Consider the following 24,372-nt stretch of genomic DNA (forward strand, 5'->3'; position numbering starts at 1 on the left):
GCCATCAACTCAATCTTGGAGAATCTTGATGGTTATTTAATTGCAGACTTGGATGACAATTGAAGGACACTTAAGCTCTGATTTATTTTAGGTTGTGCGCTCAAAAACAAGTGCAAACTGGGTCATTTCAGTGACAAGTGATGTTGGACTCCTGACAAATCAGTTTTCTCGGTGGTGTCTTGTGTTTTAACTGCAATGTTAGGCAGCATGGGCACAAACACCCAATTGCCGTTCACTCGTGACTACTTTTACACCTGTTGTCAACAGCACACGCAACCTGTTAAGAGTGAGTGAAAACGAAAATTAGCTGTTCAGGATCTTAGTTAAATATCACACACACGTACTTTTTTTTTTTTTTTTTTTTTACGTACAATTTTTTTAGTACACTTTTTTTTGCAGGTAATTTTTGTTTACAGGTACATTTTTTTTTTACATACAAATGATTTTTTAGAGGTACACATTTTTTTTACAGGTAAAATCACGACTTTTACAGATACAAATTTATACTTTTTTTCTACAGGTAAATTTTTTTTTTACAAGGTACTTTTGCCCCATATTTACTTCCATAGAAAAGCGCTATATAAATCTGATGCATTATCATTATTATTATTATTATTATTATTATTATTATTATTATTATTATTATTATTATTATTATTATTATTATTATTATTATTCGAAGGCACAGAAGCAAACAGGAATCTGTCAGGCAGTTCCCTCAGACCGGTCAAATATCGATTCTCGTCATTGCGGCAATACGTTCCCTCGTGCAAACTGGGGCCTTCCCACAGTTGGGGCCGTACACACGACACGATGCATACGGCTGGTTTCAACCATGCCCATGCCAATTTTAAAGCACTGTGCTAAATCTGTGAAAACTCTCCTGGATGATGATCCTGACAGACTGAAATAAAAGCACACAAGTCAGACAAAATAACACCATAAAAATAACATGCATCCATCTGGTCCATGCATCTACTGACCCGCCTAATTCACTTCCCTATATACACATTTTGTCCAGGTTTCTTAATCAATACTGTACATCCAAATCAAATATTTCATCTTAAGCCAATATAGGACATTAATGTCTCCCCAGTAACACTGAGAGACACGTATTGAACTGAGCAAGTTCCATGGCTACACGCTCAGTTCTGCTTCCTGTCCAACCGTCATTAGCATGATTATCAGAATTAGAGTGAGGAGAGTTGTACTCCAGCGGCCCATGGTGCCTGTGCTTTGGTGTCAGACTGAACCAGTAATGCAGGGAGGCCATGATTTCCCCATGGACACTTCCTTCCGTTACACTGTGAGATGACGAGCCATCACCGGCGCTCCTTGCAACTACAGCAGTGCATGCAGGGAGCGCAGAAGACAGCCGCAAGCCATTTCGATAAGGAGCACATGATAACGAGCTGATTAGTCATCGCAATCGCAGCTAGCAAACGTCTGCGGTTTGCTGTGGTGAATTTCATGTTTTTCGCTTTCCTAGCTCAGAAAACCTGAAAGGCATGGGGGTGGGGGGTGGGGGGGGGTTCGGATTCACGGAGTCATTATCACATTCCCAGAGCAGAATTAAGGCCTTTATCTCTGTATTCAACAGACGTGTTGATGAAGGGAAGAGGTGCTAATATCGAATGAGCTAGCACAATGTGATGCCACCACTCTATCTGTGTGAGTACCACAGCGACCGTGGTATTGAAGCTTGTTGAGCTAGTATTAGTTCTCCCTTGGATCATCATCCTGTGTCCAATTAGTGATTTCACTCATTTATGTTCAGGTAAAACCCTGAAATGAAAGGTATTCAAAAATGCAAACATTGAACATTTCATTAATAGTATAACTTAACTGGTCAGTTAGGAAATCAGCGCTGATGACAAGCTTTTATGACAAGCTGTCTACAAGTCTGTATGCACATGGATGTGGAAGCCCTTACAAGTTAAAAAGCATTTGGTGAAGGATGTCACTGTAAAATTTGACTGGTAACACCTTGTTTAGTTATATATGTTGTTTACCACTTCATGAATGTCTTATAAAAGGTTTGCTATTAGAAAAGTATGTGATTTTAAATGTGTTTGTGTGCTCTCAATGTCATTTACCTCATTTAGTATTAAAACACTTTTAATTAAAATACTCCTTGAAATTATATATTCTGATTGGAGGCATATCACATAAGTTCAACGTCAAAGATTGAAAGTAACTGACACTTTGGTGTGCTATAGGGTCAGGTCACATAACCTTGATAAAACAAAACAAACAATTCCAGGTAGCCACATCATGTTAATGTTCATCTCTATATATTCTGCTATTGCAAAGGAAACAGTTTCAGGGAGGTTATAGTTCATCCTCTAGATGACTCTGGCTTGAAGAAGGGAGGTCGGTCAAGTCCCATGACAGCTACAAGTACGAAAAGTGGGACTCGTAGCTGGAGAGATGCCTTCCTATTGAACTGTCTTGCTGCTCTGGTGCTGGAACGTGAGCAGAGGGACTAATAGTAAAAAATGAAAAAGCAACTCCTTTGTTAGATTTCTACATCCATTTCTTGTCAAACACTGTAGATGTGTCATGTCTTTTTCTGAGCAGTAACGCGTTCAGGTATGACTGATCTAAAATCCATAGTATCTATTACCAAACACTGTATATTGGTAGACTAAAGTCTATTTTCTGCACGTCAATATATAGTTTTTTTTTAAGACATTTTATGTATTGTGTAACTCGTGCTTCTTTATATTTTGTTCATCATCTTATTTCTTTGTATTATACAGTCTGTGGGAGTTTTATCAACTTTTGTTGTCCTGCTGTCCACTTTACACTGATTTGTGTATTTGTTGTGTTCAGTTTTCAACTCCTACTACTTGCAATTTGCACCTGTCTTGTAAAGCATTTTGTGAGCATTATCTGTGAAAAATGCAAAAGACAATATTTACTGGCAGGCTACCAGAACAACAAAACACCAACTCACTGACACTCATATATATTATGTATTACAATGATTAAAGATAACTAAATGTAGACAGTAATTAAATGACGAGGTTAAGAACCTGAGTGAAATTTGAAAATGTCAATGCCAAAAAGGTTGTTGAATTCAGAAACTGACCAAAACACAAATACTAACATTGGATGTCAGAATGTTGGGGAGATTTCTGATAATCGAGGTGAGACTTGAATTCAGAGTGCCCATAAGGGGCCGTGTTTGCGTGGTATTTTCCTCGACTTTGCACAGGTAGAATTAGGTATAAGATGGACATTGTGGGATGAAACACATCCGACTCCCAGCTAATCAAAGCGGCTCTCCCTCATTACCATAAAAATCAGGACGGTGGTAGCGCACACGTGCTTGTCATTGCAGAAGCTAATTTTCAGGCATGCGTGAAGTGTTGTTTATACAGGTAAACTGCAAGACCTCCCAAGGCAGATGATGTAGTCTGCCGCTCATGTGACGAGAACAATTGGAGACCGTCTATTGTGCTTCCATGTGTAACACACACCACACCACCCTTTGAAAACAAATCCACCAAAATCACGTGACATCCCCTGTGCCACTACTTAGACCAACTTTTTGCGAGTCTAAAATTTAGTCTGTCACCAAATTACAAGATTGGCGTCCACCAAATTCACAAACACGTGAAACTAGACTTGACCTGGCACAAAAACATTATGCACCAGTTTTTACACCCAGCACAGTCTACTTTTTGTTACCTAATTCCCAGATGTGCTGGAGGCGTGGCAACTGTATCTGCTGGAACGCCCAGAGGGGCGCAATGTGGTCCCAAACATGGTAGACGAGACTTGGCCTGGGACCAAAATGAAGAAGCACCCATTTTTACAATGGGCACATAAATAAATAAATAAATAAATAAATAAATAAATAAATAAATAAATGCCTGAGGTCAATCATGACCCCCTCAAAGAATAATGGAAAGAATGGCCGATGAGCTTTTCAAAGAGCAAAATCTTTGACAGAGAGCCAGCACTGGTGTGAAGGAGCAGATCCCACCTGGCTGTGGGAGGTGAGGCACAACCTGGAATAGTCACCTGTCATGCAGGGCACATATATCCAAACATTCACACCTAAGTGAAGAATTATTGTCTATGAACCTAAAACCAAATACAAACCTATCCTACATTCTGCTGAAACATAAACAATATACTGTATTCGAATACGTGTGCAAAAGCAAAATAGAAAGCGCCATATAAAACCCATCCATCCATCCATCCATTTTCTTGACCGCTTATTCCTCACAAGGGTCGCGGGGGGTGCTGGCGCCTATCTCAGCTGGCTCTGGGCAGTAGGCAGGTGACACCCTGGACTGGTTGCCAGCCAATCGCAGGGCACACAGAGACAAACAACCATCCACACTCACAAGCAAACCTAGCGACAATTCGGAGCACCCAATTAACCTGCCATGCATGTCTTTGGAATGTGGGAGGAGACCGGAGTACCCGGAGAAGACCCACGCGGGCATGGGGAGAACATGCAAACTCCACCAAGGAAGGCCAGAGCCTGGACTCGAACCGGAGTCCTCAGAACTGGGAGGCGGACGTGCTAACCACTCGACCACCGCCACCATATAAAACCTAATGCAATATTTTTATTATTATTATTATTATTTATTTTTTTTATTTTTATTTTTTATATATATCGTGGGCTCAGGGGTGACATTTTTACCCATTTAAAGCAATTGTGATGCATTTTAATCTAAAACATGCTTCATAAATGTTTTTTAATTTGATAACTTTTGACTGTAATTTAAAACTACTCACTTTAGTGTTTTCCACAAGCTATTCTTGACACGTTTTTTTTTTTTTCATCAGCGAGATGCAGCCCCGGGGCCGCTGTCATTGAGACACCAGCAGCAGGTGAAACCACCAACACGTTTTCGCATTTACACTTTGACAGATGGGGGCCGTTTGGTTGAGGAGAACAGAGCATAATTATGTATTTGGGGTGTATGTGTCTGTTTTTCCTCTTTGGAGTTCAATTTTCAATCACTTTCGGTGACCCAAAAACTGCTCCAATGTCTCGCTCTCCCTCTCTCGTCCGAGAAAAAAAAAAAAAAAAAAGTCAATTAGCGGATTTTTCAAGCACCGTAACCTAAATAGGCAGCGACCTACCTACATCTTAACGAGAAAAAAAGGGCATCTTGACCGATGCGTTGAGACGTAAGCTAACAATAAAAACTTTAAAGCTGTAACTTCTCACTATGGTGGGGTGGAAAGCTGTACATCTATCGATTAAGTACACAAAGTTATAAAACGTCCTACCTTCCTTTTTTAAGGCATTGATGATCGACTTCATTGTGATTCCTTGGCTGCTCGACTCCCAGTTCGAGCATGTCCGGTACGTGCACGTACGTTGTGTGTTGTCCGCTTGTCCTCAGCACCACGGACAGCGAAAACGCGCACAAGAGGAGCGGCGAGCAGCAACCATGATCCCGCTCGTACTTTCCTCTACAACTGCCTGCCTGCCTGCTTGCCTGCTTGCATGGAGAGTCTGCACCGCCCCTTCCACTAACACGCGCCCCCCGGTTACTTACTCAAGCGCGAATTAACTATTGCCCCGCCTCTCACACACCTCCCATTCGCCACACAACAAATAAGCGCACAACAAATCTTACTGTTCTGAACTTGAAAATCACACACTGAGTCCGTGTGTAATTTGTGGACAGTCACATTAATAGCACTCAGCGAAGTACCCATACAGTACTTCCAGGTGGCATAAATCCAAAATGATGACATCAACTTGTTGTGTTTGTAGTTCTCCCACTTTACCCCAAAAGTTTGATTGTGGGATACAAAAATTGTTACAAAAGGTCAACACAAATGTAATATTTTTGTGATTAGACCAAAATACACAAAAATTCCGGCAGTAAGTCGGATTCGTTTCCAGTGAGGGTTGGACTCCGCCAAGGTTGCCCTTTGTCACCGATTCTGTTCATAACTTTTAAGGACAGAATTTCTAGGCGCAGCCGAGGCGTTGAGGGGTTCCGGTTTGGTGGCCTCAGTATTGCATCTCTGCTTTTTGCAGATGATGTGGTGCTGTTGGCTTCATCAAGCGGCCGGGGCGGTTCGCAGCCGAGTGTGAAGCGGTTGGGATGAAGATCAGCACCTCCAAATCCGAGACCATGGTACTCAGTCGGAAAAGGGTGGCTTGCCATGTCCGGGTCGGGGTTGAGATCCTGCCCCAAGTGGAGGAGATCAAGTATCTTGGGGTCTTGCTCACGAGTGAGGGTAGGATGGAGCGGGAGATCGACAGGCGGATCGGTGCAGCGTCTGCAGTGATGCGGACTCTGTATCGGGTCGTCGTGGTGAAGAAAGAGCTGAGCCAAAAGCCAAAGCTCTCGATTTACCGGTCGATCTACGTTCCAACCCTCACCTATGGTCACGAGCTGTGGGTCGTGACCGAAAGAACGAGATCCCGGAACAAGCGGCCGAAATGAGTTTCCTACGTAGGGTGTCCGGGCTCTCCCTTAGAGATCGGGTGAGAAGCTCGGTCATCCGGGAGGGACTCAGAATCGAGCCGCTGCTCCTCCGCGTTGAGAGGAGCCAGCTGAGGTGGCTCGGGCATCTGGTTCGGATGCCTCCCTAGGGAGGTGTTCCGGGCATGTCCCACCGGCGGGAGGCCCCGATGACAACCCAGGACACACTGGAGAGACTGTCTCTCGGCTGGCCTGGGAACGCCTTGGGATCCCGCCGGAGGAGCTGGTTAAAGTGGCTGGGGAGAGGGAGGTTTGGGTTTCCCTCCTAAAGCTGCTGCCCCCGTGACCCAACCTCGGATAAGCGGTATTAAATGGGTGGTTGGATGGATAGATTGTTCCCTCATTTTTGCGGGTGATACAGTAACAACACATTTCCACAGTCCAAAGCAAACAAGTGTAATGTTCTGCAATGGCCAAGTCAGTCAAGTCAGATTAAGGATGCATTTTACTTGCTAAAGACAAAGCTGAAGGCAAATTGCCCCCCAAAACAAGCAAGAACTGAAGCTGGTTGCATTAAAAGCCAGGCAGAGTATCACCAGGATGGAAATCCAGCATGTGGTGATGTCTATGCATGCATTGCAGACTTCAGGCTGTTAATTGACTGCAAAGAGTTGAAATCCAAGTATTAATAATTGAAACTTTGATTTATAATTGTCAATTTGTAATTCATACATAATTCATCTGATTTGGGTGTAAAACCCCTGGATTAAAGCCGGAAATCAGAAGTTAGAGCACTTTTTTTTTTCTTTTTTTTCTTTTTATATTTCAAATCCATTGTTTTATATTCGTCCATAATACATTTTATCTGTTTAAGTCAGTGGTATCCAAACTACGGCCCGGGGGCCAATTGCGGCCCGCCGTCCATTTTTTAGTGACCCGCGACATATGCTAAAAATGGCATTTGACTCAGTTCAAATAAAATAAAAACAAAAATGTTTGGAGATGGTCAAAGTAAGAAGGGAGGGTGTCGAAAAACACAGGTGCTATTAAAGGTTATTTTAGTTCAATAAAACTAACAAAATAACTACAACTAAAATTCAAAAAACAATTTCGTTAAAGAAATAAAATAAAAACGAAAATGCTTTTTAAAAAAACGAAAACTAACTGAAATTACATTTTATGTTTACAAAACTAACTAAAACTATAATTATAGCAAAAATGTCCTTCGTTTTAATCTTTGGTGTGATTTTTAGTAGATTTATTTTGATATAAACTGGAATAATGATGTTTTGAAAGTATGTCACACAGAAGTGACGTCATCTAGCAGCAGCCAATAGAAAAGCACTTCAGATGACGTTGCTCCCATGGTGTTTTTTTTAAATATTGCGCACAAGTAATACACATAAAAAATAAAAAAAAAAAACTAAAACTGAAACTAACTAAAACTAAACATTTATTAAATAACTAAAACTAATAAATACAGAACAACCGTGAAAACTAACTAAAATTAAAAATTCCCAAACTATAATAACCCTAATGCCATACTCTAGCATTTTTCTAAATATGCAAAAGCACAAATACATTATTTGTACAATTTTTAGAACTAAACACAATTTCTCTTCATAACATTATGTGGCCCTTGTGTCCTTCTGATTTTCTGTATGTGGCCCTCAAATGAAAAAGCTTGGACACCACTGATTTAGGTATTACTTTCTTGTGTCACTCTCACACATGTTCGAGATAGAGTCCGTCCGTCCTTCTGTCAATCCATCCATCCATTCTGGTATTGTTTAGAGACAAAAAGATCAGAATTGTGTCCCAATATTTATGGATATTGCATTCAAATATTACTCGGTTGAGGAGCAGAAGATGAAGCAAAAGTGTGTGAACAAGCGATGGATTGGTGAGCAGCTTCTCCATGAAACAAATCCTTGGTGTTGCTAAGCAACTCAGAGGGGGGTGGCTTCATATATCATTAAAGCTACACATGCACACCAGTATATACACCAACTGTATGACGAAATGCGCATTCAAATGACTTGTGTGCACTTGTTGTTTTGTTGCGCTCTCATGACTTCACGTTGACTGGGTAATGATGGCTGGTCCATGAAGCTGTCTCCAATATGTTGTCCTCAATACACCATATATAAGAAAATACCAAGAAATGAGCTCACCTATGACCCACACACCAGATGACAACATGCAAAACGTGTTGTCATACAGTACAACCTCCAAGTGTATTCACAGTGTCCTCCAGCCTTGCTATCCAAACTAGTTGAGATTGTACACAAATACCATGACTGTTCTTGATCATGTGGCACATAAATGAAAATCATATTCTAACAAATGAAGTTGTTGATGTTTGGGAACTTGGTAGATCACACACAAAGGGCACTTGCTACCAAACATCCCTGGCACGCCTGATGATTTGCTGACAGAAAGTAGTCTAGAATATAGACCAGCTAAAATCAGGTCTAAGTTGTGGCGCAGGCAGAAAGATTGTTAGCTCTGCAGACTTGTGTGGTTGATGTCATCGTACTTCATTCATAAATATGACAACAGACTAGGCAGAGATGGGAAATAATTTGTTACTTTACTTGAGTAGATTTCATCAGTACTTTGCACTTTCCCGAGTATTTATTTTTTAGACTACTTTACTTACTTTTTACTACTCATTTTTGCTCCATTAGCTAATATCTTTTAAAAAGACATAGGAGGAAACATCCGGTAAAAATACTTTTTACTTCTACATGTCAAGTACATTTCAGAGCCTGTACTTTTTTACTTTTACTTTAGTAATTATTTGAGTGAGTACTTATACTTATGCCAAAGTTGTTTTTTGACACGAGGAATTGTACTTTTACTCAAATAGAGATTGTTAGTACTTTTCTCATCTCTCATCTTAAAGCTATATGGGTGGATGGGTGTGGGGTTTGTCACACAATCGGGGCTCTCCAAGTGCCCATTTCAAGGCGGCCAAACTTACGACCTCTGCAAGTGGAGGTCATCTTGCAGTTTCTTTTATGTGCACCCATCTCGCACATCTACATGCCATGTCGACCGTGTGCCTCGCTGCGTTGAATTGGGAAAAGGGAATGGCAGGAGACGCTTAAAATTGGATGGCAAACAAGTCGTTACGTTCCCTCCCACAACAGCACAAATGCATCTTCTTCCTCCGCTTTGAACTTCACTTGCACTGCTAGAATGGGCACCAAAATAGGGCCTTTATCATGTTGATTTACTAACAAGATTTCCACAGTAAAATGTAAACCTTTAATAAGTAAGGGGAAAACGTTGGAGTTAAATTGATCGATCCCATTATGCCAAGTGAAAAAAAAACAACATGTTGGCATCAGAGTGAATAAAATGTGGTTATCTAGTTTTATTCTGCTCCGCCACATGCAGCCAAAAATAACATGGACCAGAGAAAAAGAGGAGGAGCATTTGAATAAATGAATAGATTAGAGTTGTCATCATCATTTATTAATATGCACATCTAAACATATTATTCAGAAAGACTGATAACCAATTTTGACTGTACTAAAAGTATTTGGCCAAAATCCAATAGGAAGTCTATGGGAAACTATCTAAATACCTTTTTGTAGGCTGAGAATTTTGTCACAGTCCCAAACAACTAATCTTCAAAGCATTAAATCAAACGATTTTTACAACATGCCACATTAACGTTTAGCTACTTGAACAATTATTCAAAAAGCACTCTGAAGTTGAAATACTAACGAGTTAAGACTTTGGTTTATGCACACACATATTATGTATTATGTAGTACTAGTAACCCACAAGATAACCATAGACGATGAATCTTGTGTAATCATCTTCATCTCTGGTCAAGATGTGATCTGTAGTCATGGTAGCTAAGAGAGTTCAGGGAACAAAAACACTTCAGAAGATTTTTTACTGGGATTCAATGTACAATAAACGTCATCTGTATGTAAATTTTACAGAACAGAATAGTATAAAAGCAGCATGTACTTGGAAAATGGTACTTCATTTGCATAGCGCTTTACTACCTTACAAGGTCCTCAAAGTGTTTTGTGTTTTAACTAATTTTACAGGATCAGAAACAACCAGACTTAGATTACCTTGCTCATGGATCTTTAACTCCGTCACACTGCACTGGGATCAAACCAACAACCTCGGGGGTGCAAGCTGACCTGTTGTTGTTCAGCTCAGTAAATGACTGTTGAATCTACAACTTTAAAAAATGCTATACAAGTTGATCTGCAAGGTTGTATTTGCACAGCATTTTTTTTTACTATTCTGGTAAACACAGCTTCCAGGTTTTGTTCTGTAAAAACTTTTTTTTTTTTTTTACACATGATTTTACTATACAGTGTACTATATAGTAAGCCTTTTTAAAATTGTTGTTTCAACAGTCATTTAGTGTCATCTTAACAACAGCAGGTTAGCATGGGTTAGTCACTAACCGTTAGTGGTAGAGTGGTCGCCATGCACCCCTGAGGTTGTTGGTTCGATCTCAGCGCAGTGTGATGGTGACAAGTTGTTCACATTTCCACTGTATTTTTAAAAATTGTTTTTTACTGAATTTCCCTGGTAACCACAGCTGCCGGGTTTTACCCGTAAAAACAAGTTTTATTTTTTTTATTTTTTTATTTTATTTTGGTTTTTTTTGTTGTTTACAGTGCAGGACAGGAAGGTCAGGCTTGAATGTGTACAATGTAAACATGCTGTGTGCTCAGACCACAGCAAGCAGCAAGTAGTCTGTAATGAATGTGCCTGAACTTTCTTGGCGAGACCTCTGACACTCTATAATCTATAATCACATGTTATGGACAAGTGTGTTTTTGCATGATGGCAGTTGTAAAGATCGGCAACTACAAAATTTGAATTTAGTGGCATTGTTTCTCTATATGGGATATTTTTTTGGTTAATTAAGTGTTCATTGTTTAAGTATGTTCTTTATGCCCTAAGCCCTTTAGTGTATTGATGTTATGAATAAAAGATACTGTGAGCAAAAATAATCTAGTAATATTGTCTTTATAAACTTTAATTTAAAAAAAAAAAAAAAAAAAAGTATTGTGGTCCAAACAGACACCATACAAGTAAGATTAAGGTGTAAAATAGCATGGTAGGATGAGGGTTAAACACCACAAATCTGTTGCTTTAAACTACCAATTTAAATTAACTTTGAACGTCTAAATCATAAATGACAAATAAGAAAACGCGTACTGTAAATAAAGGATCTTAATTTTCAGTGATAGTAAACTTGAGTGAATGACATGATAATACTGACACCTTATAACTTCAACTAACCATTTTTTCCCCCCATTTTGAAGCACTCAGGCACTGCAAGTCACTGTCATTGCATCAATAATTTCAAGTTTAATTTTCATCACCTTCAAGTTAAATCTCTGGAAAAGTGTGACTGTGTCTCAGTCGTAGGTCACATTTATCTCAAGCAAAGCGATAAAAAATACTTAATCCATGGCAAAATTGTTCCTTTGGCAGCAAAGTAACCTTGGATGTGTCAAAACTCTGCTGTGTGCTCGCTAAACTGATGTTTTTCTGAAGTCATTTTCTGTCGTACAAAGTCCAGAATCTAATTTGCTAGAAAGTCTGAAAATAGAAGTGAAAGAAACAAATTTTGTGTGTGTGCGTGCGTGTCAGACAATTTGTTTGTGAGTGTATTTACAAGTGTGGTCAAGACAGTTGTCTGTTGGATTACCACAGAGTGGCAGAGGATGGTCTATATGCCCATCTGTCCATCATTCTTAGACAAGCTTACAGCTGTATGGAGAGCAGCAATACAACAATAATCTTCTACACACACCCTGACTGTACATTCTTTCATTCTGACTTTTTTTTTTTTTTTTAACTGAAAAACTCAGCAGCCTATTATGCAGTCTGCATTATGCCAAGTGATTTTTTATTTTTATTTTTCCATGTTAATAGCTTGACTGCACTGCTAAACCATGAAATGCTTAGCTGGAAATCGAGTATTCATTATTGTCTCACAATGTGTTACAATATTCATGTGGATGTGATGAGCATAGGGTCCAATCATAAAAAAAATAATAATAATAATTGTACTACTATACTAACTTGTAAACACCCCCATTCATAAACAATTGTTATGAATATCTGTTAGTTTAAGAAAGTTCTCACAAGTATGTAGCTTGCACCAAATCATGTTTTTCATACACTTAAGATTCGTTTGCATTCAAATGTAACATGATTGAGCAAACATAGTGTAGCTCAACTTATTTAAGTCTAGCATTAGATAAAAAGTTCTTTAAAAAAAAAAAAGTTGATTTGCGTGTCATAGTGTGCGACTTAATGAAGGGCTTGTAAAAGTAATGAAATTGTGAGGGGTTCTATGGGATGGACAAACAGGGCACTCAAAGGACAGCCTTGGTGCATTGACATTTCTAAGGGAAAGAAGTCCAAATGAGACTTGTTGGTCCTACAGAGGCTTGTGGGGGAGATGTTAAATCCAGAAATCAAATTTGGGACCAACTCCAAATTTATTGCCGTGGAAGAAATATTGCCAATCGCTTTCCATTTGTCAAATGAGACTAGCACTTTGGAGGCGTCAGTATCAGGAGCAGATGGATTGCAAATGATATTAAACAATGAGTGTATGTTTACAAATAATGTCTGCTTTTAATAAACCAGGTTTGTAAGAAAAATAGATGAGAGGATAGCTTCCAGGTGAGTTTCTAGAAGTTGGTGAGTCATGTGAGCCGAAGAAGCATTTTATGACACCTGGTTGTGTATTTATCAGGCCTGGTTTCTGAATGAAAATAAAACGAGACATTGAACTGAGCTTGACAGTTTCTCAATCGTAATTGGGTGTTCCTGTTCATCTATAAAGCAAGGGAGTGGAAGCAACTGCCCAGTTCACGCATAGCGGTTACCATTTCTGTAGTGTATAGGGACTGATAAAAGTTCTTGAACTTCCAGTTAATTACGCGGGTGTCCAACGAGGTTCCAGACGGTGTATAAATTTCAGGGATCTGATTTGATGCTAAAAAGTGAAGTATTTTATGGACTAGTAATTTACTTACTTTGTGGCCATGTTCAAAGAAACTGCTTTATTTAATGAGGAGTTCCACGACCCGTTCAGTAAGCAGCTTGTCAAACTAAGTTTGTCATGTTAGGTGTTCTTTATATATGCAGGAAATGGTAATGCAGCATAAATGCAGAGTAACACGCTCCATATATTTCCAGGTGAAAAAGTTGAGGCCGTTCCCCTCAACTTGACAAGCACAACCTGGCTGAGCCACATTGCAAAAAGAGAGACAAGTACAGGGCACCACTGAAATGACTTTTATTACATCAATATAGAAATTGCTCATTGATCACGGTCTACTAAACTACTTGCGTTCGCAACCCGGACCGGAAACAAACTGATGTGCAAAATCACGTCCCGTCTCTTCCGTGGCATATACCCCATAGCCTTTTTAGACCATTTATGACATAAACATCTTCTAATTAATTAATAGATTAACACCTTAGCTGTTCACAATTGGTACTCCTGCAAGCCTCTGGCCAATAGTTTTCAGACTGGATTCGGGTTTGAATTTCCTGCCCTAAGTCTGCAGTATTGACGCCAGTAGCGCATTGTGTTTGTGAAGAAGGGGGTGTGCAGTTTCATTTTTCGTCAACAGGCGGCAGTTGCGATTAGAAATGGGATTTTTCTGCGTTCAGTAGCTTTAAATGACATTTTAACAAATTGTGTAGTACGCTTGAAGTGATCAGTGTGGTTTTGTAGTTAACTCATTTGTGATTTGAGTTTCTATTGTTCTTTGTTCATTTAAATTAAATTTTCATTTGTCACGATTATCGGCCGGTTTTAAGTTTTACAACTTCCTCAAGGACAAAGGAAATTCATTTCTTTGTGGATGGCCTTGGTGGATGTCAGCATTTTTCCATCCTCTGTTTTTTTTTTTTTTTTTTTTTTTTTTTTAGATCTATTCGAGTGGTATTTTAACAGCACATTAAATTCATTTTCAAGGCGGACTTTTCAAAAAAAGAAAAAACCTGGACATTGTTTGGATTAGTCGGCCAATGCTTGTTGCTGACTATCTTATTTCAACCCAATAAAGGAATAATTTGCCACTTTCACAGTGACAACAGCTATGTACTGTAGCTCGCAATATTGGTAGCAAAGAAGAATACTTTTGTCAAAAAATATGAATAGATTTATAGATTTGGAGTTGATCGATGCAATAGAGCCGGATGGACAGATGTTGTATTGGACCAAACAGTTGGCAGTGATTATTTTTGCCGTGACCGGCAATTCTTTTGCTAAAGGTTATGAAAAACAATTTGCAATCGATACAGAAGGAATATTTTTGAATCATACAGTGGATCTCTGTTTAAAATTTGAATGTGAAAAAAATAAAAACAGTATTCGGAAAGGAAAGGCTCACATACTGAACAATATACTGCATGTACTGTACACATACACAACTACTCTTTATATCTGCATCCAATTATTTTATTAGTCCTAGAGAAAATTTCTGATTCTTATTCGCGCATAAACTAATTGATTTATTTTCCACATAAAATAGGGGCAAATTTGCAGAAATAAACCCAACGAGAACTAAAATCTCAGCTGATCTGTATGGAACCTCTCGACAAGGCATGGATCCACTAATTCTGTCAGGCTGTCTGTGCCCCAGTCTCAGGCTAATAGAACACAGACTAATCTGCACTAATCTGATATGCACTCAAATGCGGATATATTGCATACTGCCACCTCATAGTGACAATCACATTTGCAGGGAAATGCTGCAACCCACTTACTCAACACCAACTCCAATTTCCATTAAGAAATCTCTGTCCTGAAACTGAACAGTAGCAAAACTGAGCTAACGGTTATGCCTCCTGCAGCATTACTTTGGTTAGAGCGCTTTCCTCGATATCGTTGGGTGTCATCATGGACTCCATCCTCTACGTTCACTCCCACATCAAATATATCATCAAATCTGCACTTTTCTACTTAAAACATATTTCCAGACAATTCTGACATTCCATCTGGACTACTGTAATGAAGACCTTGTTGGGCTATCTAGGATGGACAAAACTCACTGCTTGCATCCTCATCTGCTGCTAGCAATGGAAGCACACTACTCTCACAATCATCCATCGCCGCTGGCACCCAGTCAAGTCCTGCATCATACAAAAATCCTGCTGTGCCTTCCAACTGTGGTCTCCTCTCTATCCCTTGCTCTTGCCCATGGGCCTATGGGGCCAGAGCCTTTAGCATGGCAGCCACCCATCCTCAAAAAGAGGGGTCAGAAACCTTTACTGTCAAAACAGCCATTTTAAGGCCAAATAAGTACCCCCGAAAAAATCTGTCTGGAGCCGCAAAACATTTGAACATTTCGATGAGCGGAACAGTCTAATGTACTGAGGACCCAAGACCTAATTTGCGCTGCCCCACAACACAAAAATATGCATCATCCAAGAGATTCATTTTCTTATACCCAATTTTTCAGAATAAATTTTTCATACATTTTCAGACTTTTCTGACGTGTCAAATTTCTGACATTTTTGGCAAAAAAAAATTTGCACAATTTTCAGCCTCTCGTCTACCTTTTTATTTTTTCCATTTTATGGCTATTTGTTTTTATTTTATTTTTTCATGTACTTTTTGAGATATATACATATATATATGTTTGTAATTTCCAGGATTTCTTTTGTTATTGGACATTTTATAGTTAGTTTTGTTTTATGTTTACTAATACAGTTTTTCTTTTCTCCTTTTTTTTAAATTCAATTCTCTGCCATTTTTGGCAATTTCATGGACATTTTATGGTTATTTCAAAAAATCTTTCATCTACATTTCGTCTCTCTTTTTCCGACAACTTAAAATTAATAGGACTCTTACATTTTTGGGATGTTTAATAATAATTATTATTATTCATTTGTTTTAAATTTTACATTTGTGTTATTTGTCAAGGTTTATATATTGTAAAGAAATTGTAAAATTTATTAGTTTTTTTTTTTACTGTTAAATAAACAATGATGAAGATTTATTACATCCAAATAAATAAATAAATAAAATGGCTAAAAAATAAATAAATAAATGATACCGGTATCGATTCCCAGGTACCGAGTATCGGAACAGTATCGGTTCAAATGTGAAAGGTACCCATCCCTACCGCGAGGTCCGCACGGCTCCATGCGACCACGCCACTGCGAATGGTGTACACATTGTCCACATTTTCTGGACCGCGCACCTGTGAGAATTTGTAGCCTACACGTACGATCCATGCGGAAAAACATGGCGGACAAGTGGTCCCCACAATGATAGTAAAAACCCGGAATATGGGCCCCATCATGAAGCAAACGCACACCCGCACACATACAAACACAAGTTGAAAACACGAGACACCCACCTCTGCAACAGGCTGAGCCCATGGTGGCCAGTGGAAGCTCCAGGAGTAAAAATGTCCCATCCCAACGTGCAACAACACACAGACTGAACACCGAACACTGAAACACCTTTTCTAAAATTCAAACATTTGCCTGATATAAAGAGAGAGGGAGGTTGCATTTTGGTTGTGTTTGAAATCCTGCACTATGTTTGCAATCGGAGTTGGCCAGGTCAGTGCTGTCTGATTCTGCCCACTAGCGAATGGTGTCCATGAGAGCGACATTTGTAGGATTATGTTTTTAGATTAGATTAAATTTTTGTCTCTCTCTTAATTCATGTCCCACTCAAACTCATCTTTTTCTCTTTCCTTAATATATTTATTTGCTTTTTCATCTTTTCTCATTTTCTCCGAGGCCCTGTAATCCCCAAGCTCACTCTGTGCTCTACAACCTCGCAAACTGGGCTGAACCGCAATCCAAATAAAGCTTTGTGTATTTCACTAGTAATATTGGATAAAACTACTGCACAATATTGAATAAACCTTTAAGTTTTGGCAGATCAATGCTGGTATATAATATAAATATAGAATATACAATCCAGTCCAACACCAACTTTGTTGTGATAATTACTGTTATGTTCAGGCAGGAGTTGGATCCTAAAAACCCACACGCAAATACTGTAATAGTTTTGATAATTATTTATTTGTAACACAAATTTTCAACTTAAGGTGAAGCAACCATCAAGGCTAACAGTGACATGACCAAAGAACAAAGGTTCTTGCATTAGCCAGGGCCAAACGTTAAACATGGAATGCATTAACTAAGTGGTTTGCGCTAAACATACTCACAACTAGACGAGGTAGCGAAAACTAGACCAGAAACGGAGAGAAGGCATCGTGGATCAAAAGACGTGGAGCTAGGTAGCTATTAGCTAACTATCATTCATTGGGCTGTGGAGGCAAGCAGATGAATCGTCCGACAAACAGAATATGACTTCAGCTGTTCCCTTTACAGACTGTGGACGACTCTCATAGGCTGCTGATTACATCAATTAGTTGCAACACAAATGACACAGCACAAACGTGATAATTACATGACATGGTGGCGGGTCAATGAGTGTATGAGACTGGCTTCAATCTGACATCATTCGTCAATGGCGACCCCCATGGAAAGACAGACCGTGAATGGCAAAACTTAATCTACAAGATTTTAAACAGATACTTATCTTGATTTATTGTTATTTTAATTTGACAAAGGTTCATGTAACACGTGTTTGGAATGAACAACAAACAATGCTTCGGAATCGACCATCTTTGTTGTTTGCCTGAATGGCTTTGAGGTCAGAACTGGTACAATCCAGGTGAGACAAATCCGACCTTCCTAGTTAATTTCTTTATTATTTAACATTGGCATTTGCAATGCCTTGACTTTAGTTAGGTAAGTACATAGTCGTAATCATTAATGCTAAAAATAATCATAAGCTAAAATAATAAAAACTGGAACAATTTCTGTGTTTTCGACCAAGCATTTCTCATTTGTTATTTTCCTTTTTGTTTCGGTGCATCCCTAACATATATTGGTGAGTGTGAAATCTCTCATTTCTGCTCACAAACACATTATCCATTCAAATGTTATGGTCAACTCTGTTACAGTACAGTATGTACTGCATTATAGAGCCTTATTGGGTTCAAAAGGTAAAATAAGGATAAACGCAGCTTGAGCTAAAGCTTGTTCGCTTTTGGGATTGCACTTGTTTGAACACTGAGGATCTGATTTACTTAAATCCCATAAAATGGGTGCAAAATTGTGTGTCAAGTCTAACATAGGGATGCTCAACTGGCAGCCCTTGATTAATTTCACCTGCCAAAAATATTTGTTTTTGAAAAACAAAACAAAACAAAACAAAACAAAGGTGGGGTGGTTTATTATTTATTTAGTTGACGAAAAGGAACTAGAAATGTGACTATAAGAATAGAAAAATGCCATTCATTTCATGCAGTGTCAAGTAAAATTGCCATATTGGGATATATAGGTATTTGTTTAAAATTATCATTGTTTTCTTTTAGGAAATTTTATGTATCAAAAGTACTAGTGCTATTGCTATTTGTTATTGATATTTGTGACTACTCAAATGCTGATTCTTCTCACTGACACTGGTCTGAAAATAAGTGGTATCAAATATGCCTAGTTTTATTCATTAACTTTAACCAATTCAAACACAAAAACATATTTATACGTTTTTTTTTGTTTTTTTTTGTTTTTGTCATGAGCATACAGAAGGCTTTGATGCAGAATAGGTGGCTTAATTAACCACTAGATCTCCCAGAGCCGTCATTTTGGCTGTTTTCAAAATTGGATTTGTTGTTACTCTGTTTACATAGATCAACGATGGTCCAGGGTTTTTGGCTTTTCCTCTCTCTGTATATATATCATTACTGCACTGCCATTTTATTGTATTAAAAATAGAAAAATATTTAGCAGCAATTACTACTTTAGCTCCACACCCGTCAATTTGACTGTTCTATTCATTTCAATGTAAATCATTCGCATTGGGCTTCTGTAATTAGCGGAATAAATAAATAAATAAATAAAAAAAAAAATAATAAAAAAAAAAATAAAAAAAAAAAAATATATATATATATATATATATATATATATATATATATATATATATATATATATATATATATATATATATTTGAATTAAAAAAAAATATATATATATATATATATATATATATATATATAAACGTCCAGTAGGTGGCAGTAGAGTAAAGAGATCAGCCAGGGCCATGTTGCAACAAGGTCTTTTTTTTTTTGCCGGTGTTTTCACCAGGAATGTGAATATTGATTAAACTAATCTGTATTCTAATGCTAATTGCTGCAAAATGGAAACAGATACAATTATATATTTTTTTCCTGATGAAAGAACAGACTCTAATCTTTCCTTTGGTAGGTTCCATGTTTTTTCATAGCAATAAGAACACATCTGTTGGACTTGCAAAATCAAGTCAAAATCCAGTAAAACAGCCGGGAGCAGAGGGGGTTGCTTCAGTCCAAATGGCTGGGAGTGAATGAGTTAATAATTCTTGTGCATGTTTGTGTTGTTTTGTTGTTACATGTATCACCCAAAGATGCATTTTGAAATGTAATGCACTCCACACTCAAGAGTCACACTATTCCTGAAAAATTCTATCCAATTTCCAAATGTTTTAAATCCTTTATCAACTCTCACATGAATACAGAAAGAACTTCTGACATCTTAATCCCAAATCCTACACACCATGCACGAAACTGAGCATCATGTTGTATAACACCCCCCCCCCCCCCCCACACACACACACACACACACGCATTCCAATCGATAAATATAAGAATCTTTTAATCCAGTTTCATCACATCCATCCACAAAGGATTGAACAGACAGTACTCCCAGTAACACCCAAGGAAGCCAAACAACTCCTGGCCATGAAGGCATCTAAGGCATTGGTCTTTTCTTTCAGCCTAATCGGACGGGGATTGTGCTGGTGTAAACATAAACTTTCATCCTCTTGCTTCTCCTAATCCCATAGTGGAGATTATACTGGGAGGTTGTTTAAAAAGATCGTAGCATGGAGGATTTGTAATGTAGCCCTGCAGCGGTTCTGAAATATGCACTGGTGGCTGAGAAAGGTGAGTACAGGAGAATGGAACCTGCACTATAGTGTCTTCTTACTCACCTATATCAGTCTCTTTGTGGTTCTTGATCAGTTCAGCAAGATCAAAGTTTCCAGCAATAATTGCAACCTGAAGAGGGAAATAGAGAAACTCAAATTAAGAATGCTCTGAAATCACTTTTCAGCTAAACGATATTGGGAAGTCTGTATTTGTTTTCACAAGCAGGTGCGTATTATTGTGTCAAAAGCAGTAACGAGGGAGCTGTATGTATGTTGACCTAATCTATTTCAGGATGCCGATCACTGAAGTTGAATGCAATAACATGAAAGTATTCTTCCCCCTTCTTTTAGTGAACTCGTCAGGGATTCCTCTGACTTCTAATCTTTGTGGTTTTAACCATCTGTAGCCAGGAATCTAATAATCTGTGACACACACACACACACACACTAAAATGTGCGCATGACAACTGTGCACAGTCTGCATGATCATGCAAGTCACATGTTCATATGTGGGGGGGGGGGGGGGAGAGAAGGAAAAAGCTTCGGCTTTTAAGCTTTCTGTTGCAGATTCTGTTATTATCGAACCTATCATATTAAACAATTTTGCTTCAGATACATATGTGCTGTGCTGAGATAAATATTGAAAACAACGGATCTTATAAATCATGTTTGTGTGTGTTTTTCTCCTTTTTTTTTTGTTAAATAAGTGCTATCAGATAATTTAATATAGATATATAGATGGGTGGTCAGATGTACGTTTTGTTTGTGTCCACTAGAGGACAGTAAAGAGATTCTGATTTCTTGTACAGGCCAGAGAGGTTGTTACTCTCATTGACCCAGATCGCCTGTTGACATGCTCCATGCTGCTTACGAGGGTTTTGACAGGCACGCTGATTGTGGGCTGTTACAGTTCGCTTCACTTTCACTGATGTGGCATACAAAGTGTTTACGCACAGAGCACACACACACACACGCACACGCAAGCTTACACATACCTCAAGGGAGACCTGGCAGCATTATATAAGCATGCCTGCTCTGAATTCTGCAGAATAAATAAATCCCGGGAAGAAGAGAGCGATGGAGAGCAAGTGTGTTGTAACGTTGTGGTACTCTGCCCCCTTCCTCCACAGTTGACCTTTCCTTCTTCCATAGTTGACCTTTCCTTCTAAACATTGAATTTCTCAGAACGAGCACTTGGGGGTCTCTCTTGATTACGCTGTACACAAGTAGGGAGCCTCATTTTTCCGAATTGTTCATTAAGGTATGTCTCAAATTATAAATACAAAGGCTTACATTAAATAGCAGTCCATTGTGCAAGTATCTCAAGTCCCTGTGTAGAAAATGAAATGCCTCCCATGGAGGTGACAAGATGTCATATCTTTCAATGTGAATGTTGACCACATTGCAAACTAACAATATGTGTCTTCCATTTTCACATTGTGTGGGCATGTGTGACAAATCTTTGACAGACTATTCCGCCGTGCACATGCAGAGGATGGGGATGCAGTAACCTCTTGGGACCAAGTGACATAGTAATAGCTGAACTTGTCATCTTAAATTTGACGTCGTAGATGACTTCAGATGTGTGATGTGTGAAGCAACCGTCAAGTGTGGTGACACTTTCAACACCGACTATAGCTCACTGGATTGGACAATGCCTGATAATGAGTCCGTCCCGCATGGCCGAGCTTCTCACCCTATCTCGAACAGACACTTAGGCTGTCTCTAGGCAAATATTTTCAGTGTCAATTATACTATTGATTATTCCATCGAATATTCAAATAATCGAATATATTTATTTTGCTTTATAGTTCCATTTTATAACCACCTAACTATCTGCTTTCATTAAGCAATAGGCCTACAGAAAACAGAGAACAATTTAATAAGTTCAGAGATCAGAGGATTTGGACAATTTTAAAAGGGAAGTCTAACACCCTTTTTTTGGACAATAATATGCAAAATAATTCTATGCAGCCACAGTAGTCTAAATATGGTATTCTGGTTAATATTGTGTTAGTGGAATATGACTTAAGCAGCAGACTCCTACTTGTGATTGGCTCTTAGATCAGTCAGATGTTCCAAAATTGACAATTGCAAATTGATGAAACACTCATATGTAGTTATATAAAATGTACTTATATAACAACATACTTTTTTTTCTTTTTTTTTCCAGCTACAGTATGTGATAAGACGTCTATAGATGTGTTTGGCTTTGTGCCTGCTGCATGTGTTAAATGCATATACCTGTACAGTAGATTGAACGAGTGACACACTAATTGTAGTCATTTGCTGACTTTACATGCGACAAGGCCACACCCCAAAAACAGCTGCTTGCAACAGGGCCTCATTAGAAAGGGTGAGGAGAGCACTGTAAATAAATAAATAAATAAATAAATAAATAAATAAATAAATAAATACATCCTTATTACTGTAGTTTATATCACAAACTTGTTTAAGACACCAGAAAACTATTGATTTATGGGCAAAATGGCACAATATATCTGCTTTAAATTCTTTCTAGGGTCATTTTAAATGACGACGCAAGACAAAAACAAGAACAAAAAAAATCACATGCAAAAGCAACTGGAAAGACAGTTGCAATGTATTCTTCATTATCATCGCACCACCCACCATCACCATTGCTACTGCCAACACCATTTCACTGCCCTCACATTGATTCTTTTCCTGTCCCCCTCTGGTTACCATGGAGACATATGGTTGTGTATAACAGAAATAAATGCAGTGGGGGAGGGAAGGAGAAGCAGGATTATAGTTGGGCACATGCAGCTGAGGTGAACACCGGAAATGAGTCTGCTAAACCTGAGGAGGTGGGAGCATTCCGGCTCACAAGAACCAATCAAGAGTACTAACAGGCAGGAAGCAAATAATGATGTTATTTGTAAACTATGGAAATTATTAATTGATTCAATCATTAATTCCAACTATGACATGGACAGTCACTATTGCAAGGTTCCAACTGTCCTCATGTGTATCCAATATTAAGGCACATTTGGTTGTCTTTCACAGTATGCATCATAGATGGCTGCCCTGCTCAATGTTGGATTAAAACAATTTGGTTAAATTTTATAACCATTTTCAGTCAGGCTCTTTTTAAAAAAAATTTTTTTAGTAGATTTATTTTGATATAAACCGGAATAATAACGTTTGAAAGTACATCACACAGTGACGTCATCTGGCAGCAGCCAAAAGAAAAGCACCTTCAGATGACGTTGCTCCCATGTTTTTTTTTTTTTTAATATTGCACACAAGTAATACACATTTATATATAAAAAAAAACTAATACTAATACTGAAACTAACAAACTAAAGTAAAACTAAGCATTTTTTTTAAAGAAATAAAGCTAATAAAAACTAAGAGAACCACCCTGAAAACTAATAAAAACTAACTAAAATGAATAATTCCCAAACTATAATAACCCTACTGCCATATTACAAATAAATTGTTTTGTATTGTAGCATTTTTCTAAATATACATAAGCACAAATAAATTATTTGTACAATTTTTAGGACTAAACACAATTTTTCTTCATAACATTATGTGGCCCTTGCGTCCTTCTGATTTTCTGTATGTGGCCCTCAAATGAAAAAGTTTGGACACCCCTGTTCTAGAACAACTTGCTAGTGGACGACAGCGCCCTTAGAATTGTGAATATTTATTTCCATTCACAAATCTTTCAGTGCCCTCCGCCATGTTGAAACTTGAAAGGTTCTCTCAACTCGGAAACTCTGGGTATCAAAATAAATCCCCAGTTGTCCAGTGGAAAATACGACAAACATCTTTTGGTTATCAAACGAGTCGTTTTGTAAAAAGAAAAAATTGACAAGATTAAAAAAATAAAATAAATGGAATCGAATCGAAAATCGGGAACTGAAAATTGAAATCAAATCAAACCGGTGCTTGAGTGAGTCGTTAGA

The 24,372-nt window shown here is 38.3% G+C and overlaps 1 protein-coding gene across 1 annotated transcript in view; it reads right to left on the reverse strand.

Annotated features, from left to right (window-relative positions):
* The window catches only part of shank2b (SH3 and multiple ankyrin repeat domains 2b), a 149,310-nt gene that overhangs the window by 83,663 nt on the left and 41,275 nt on the right, over positions 1 to 24,372 (reverse strand). The window contains exon 11 of the mRNA XM_077519293.1: positions 20,501 to 20,567. Within this exon, the coding sequence (XP_077375419.1) occupies positions 20,501 to 20,567 (67 nt within the window). The remainder of the gene's footprint in view (positions 1 to 20,500; positions 20,568 to 24,372) is intronic.

The sequence above is a fragment of the Festucalex cinctus genome, chromosome 4 (assembly GCF_051991245.1).
Source record: "Festucalex cinctus isolate MCC-2025b chromosome 4, RoL_Fcin_1.0, whole genome shotgun sequence".
Taxonomy (NCBI): Eukaryota; Metazoa; Chordata; class Actinopteri; order Syngnathiformes; family Syngnathidae; genus Festucalex; species Festucalex cinctus.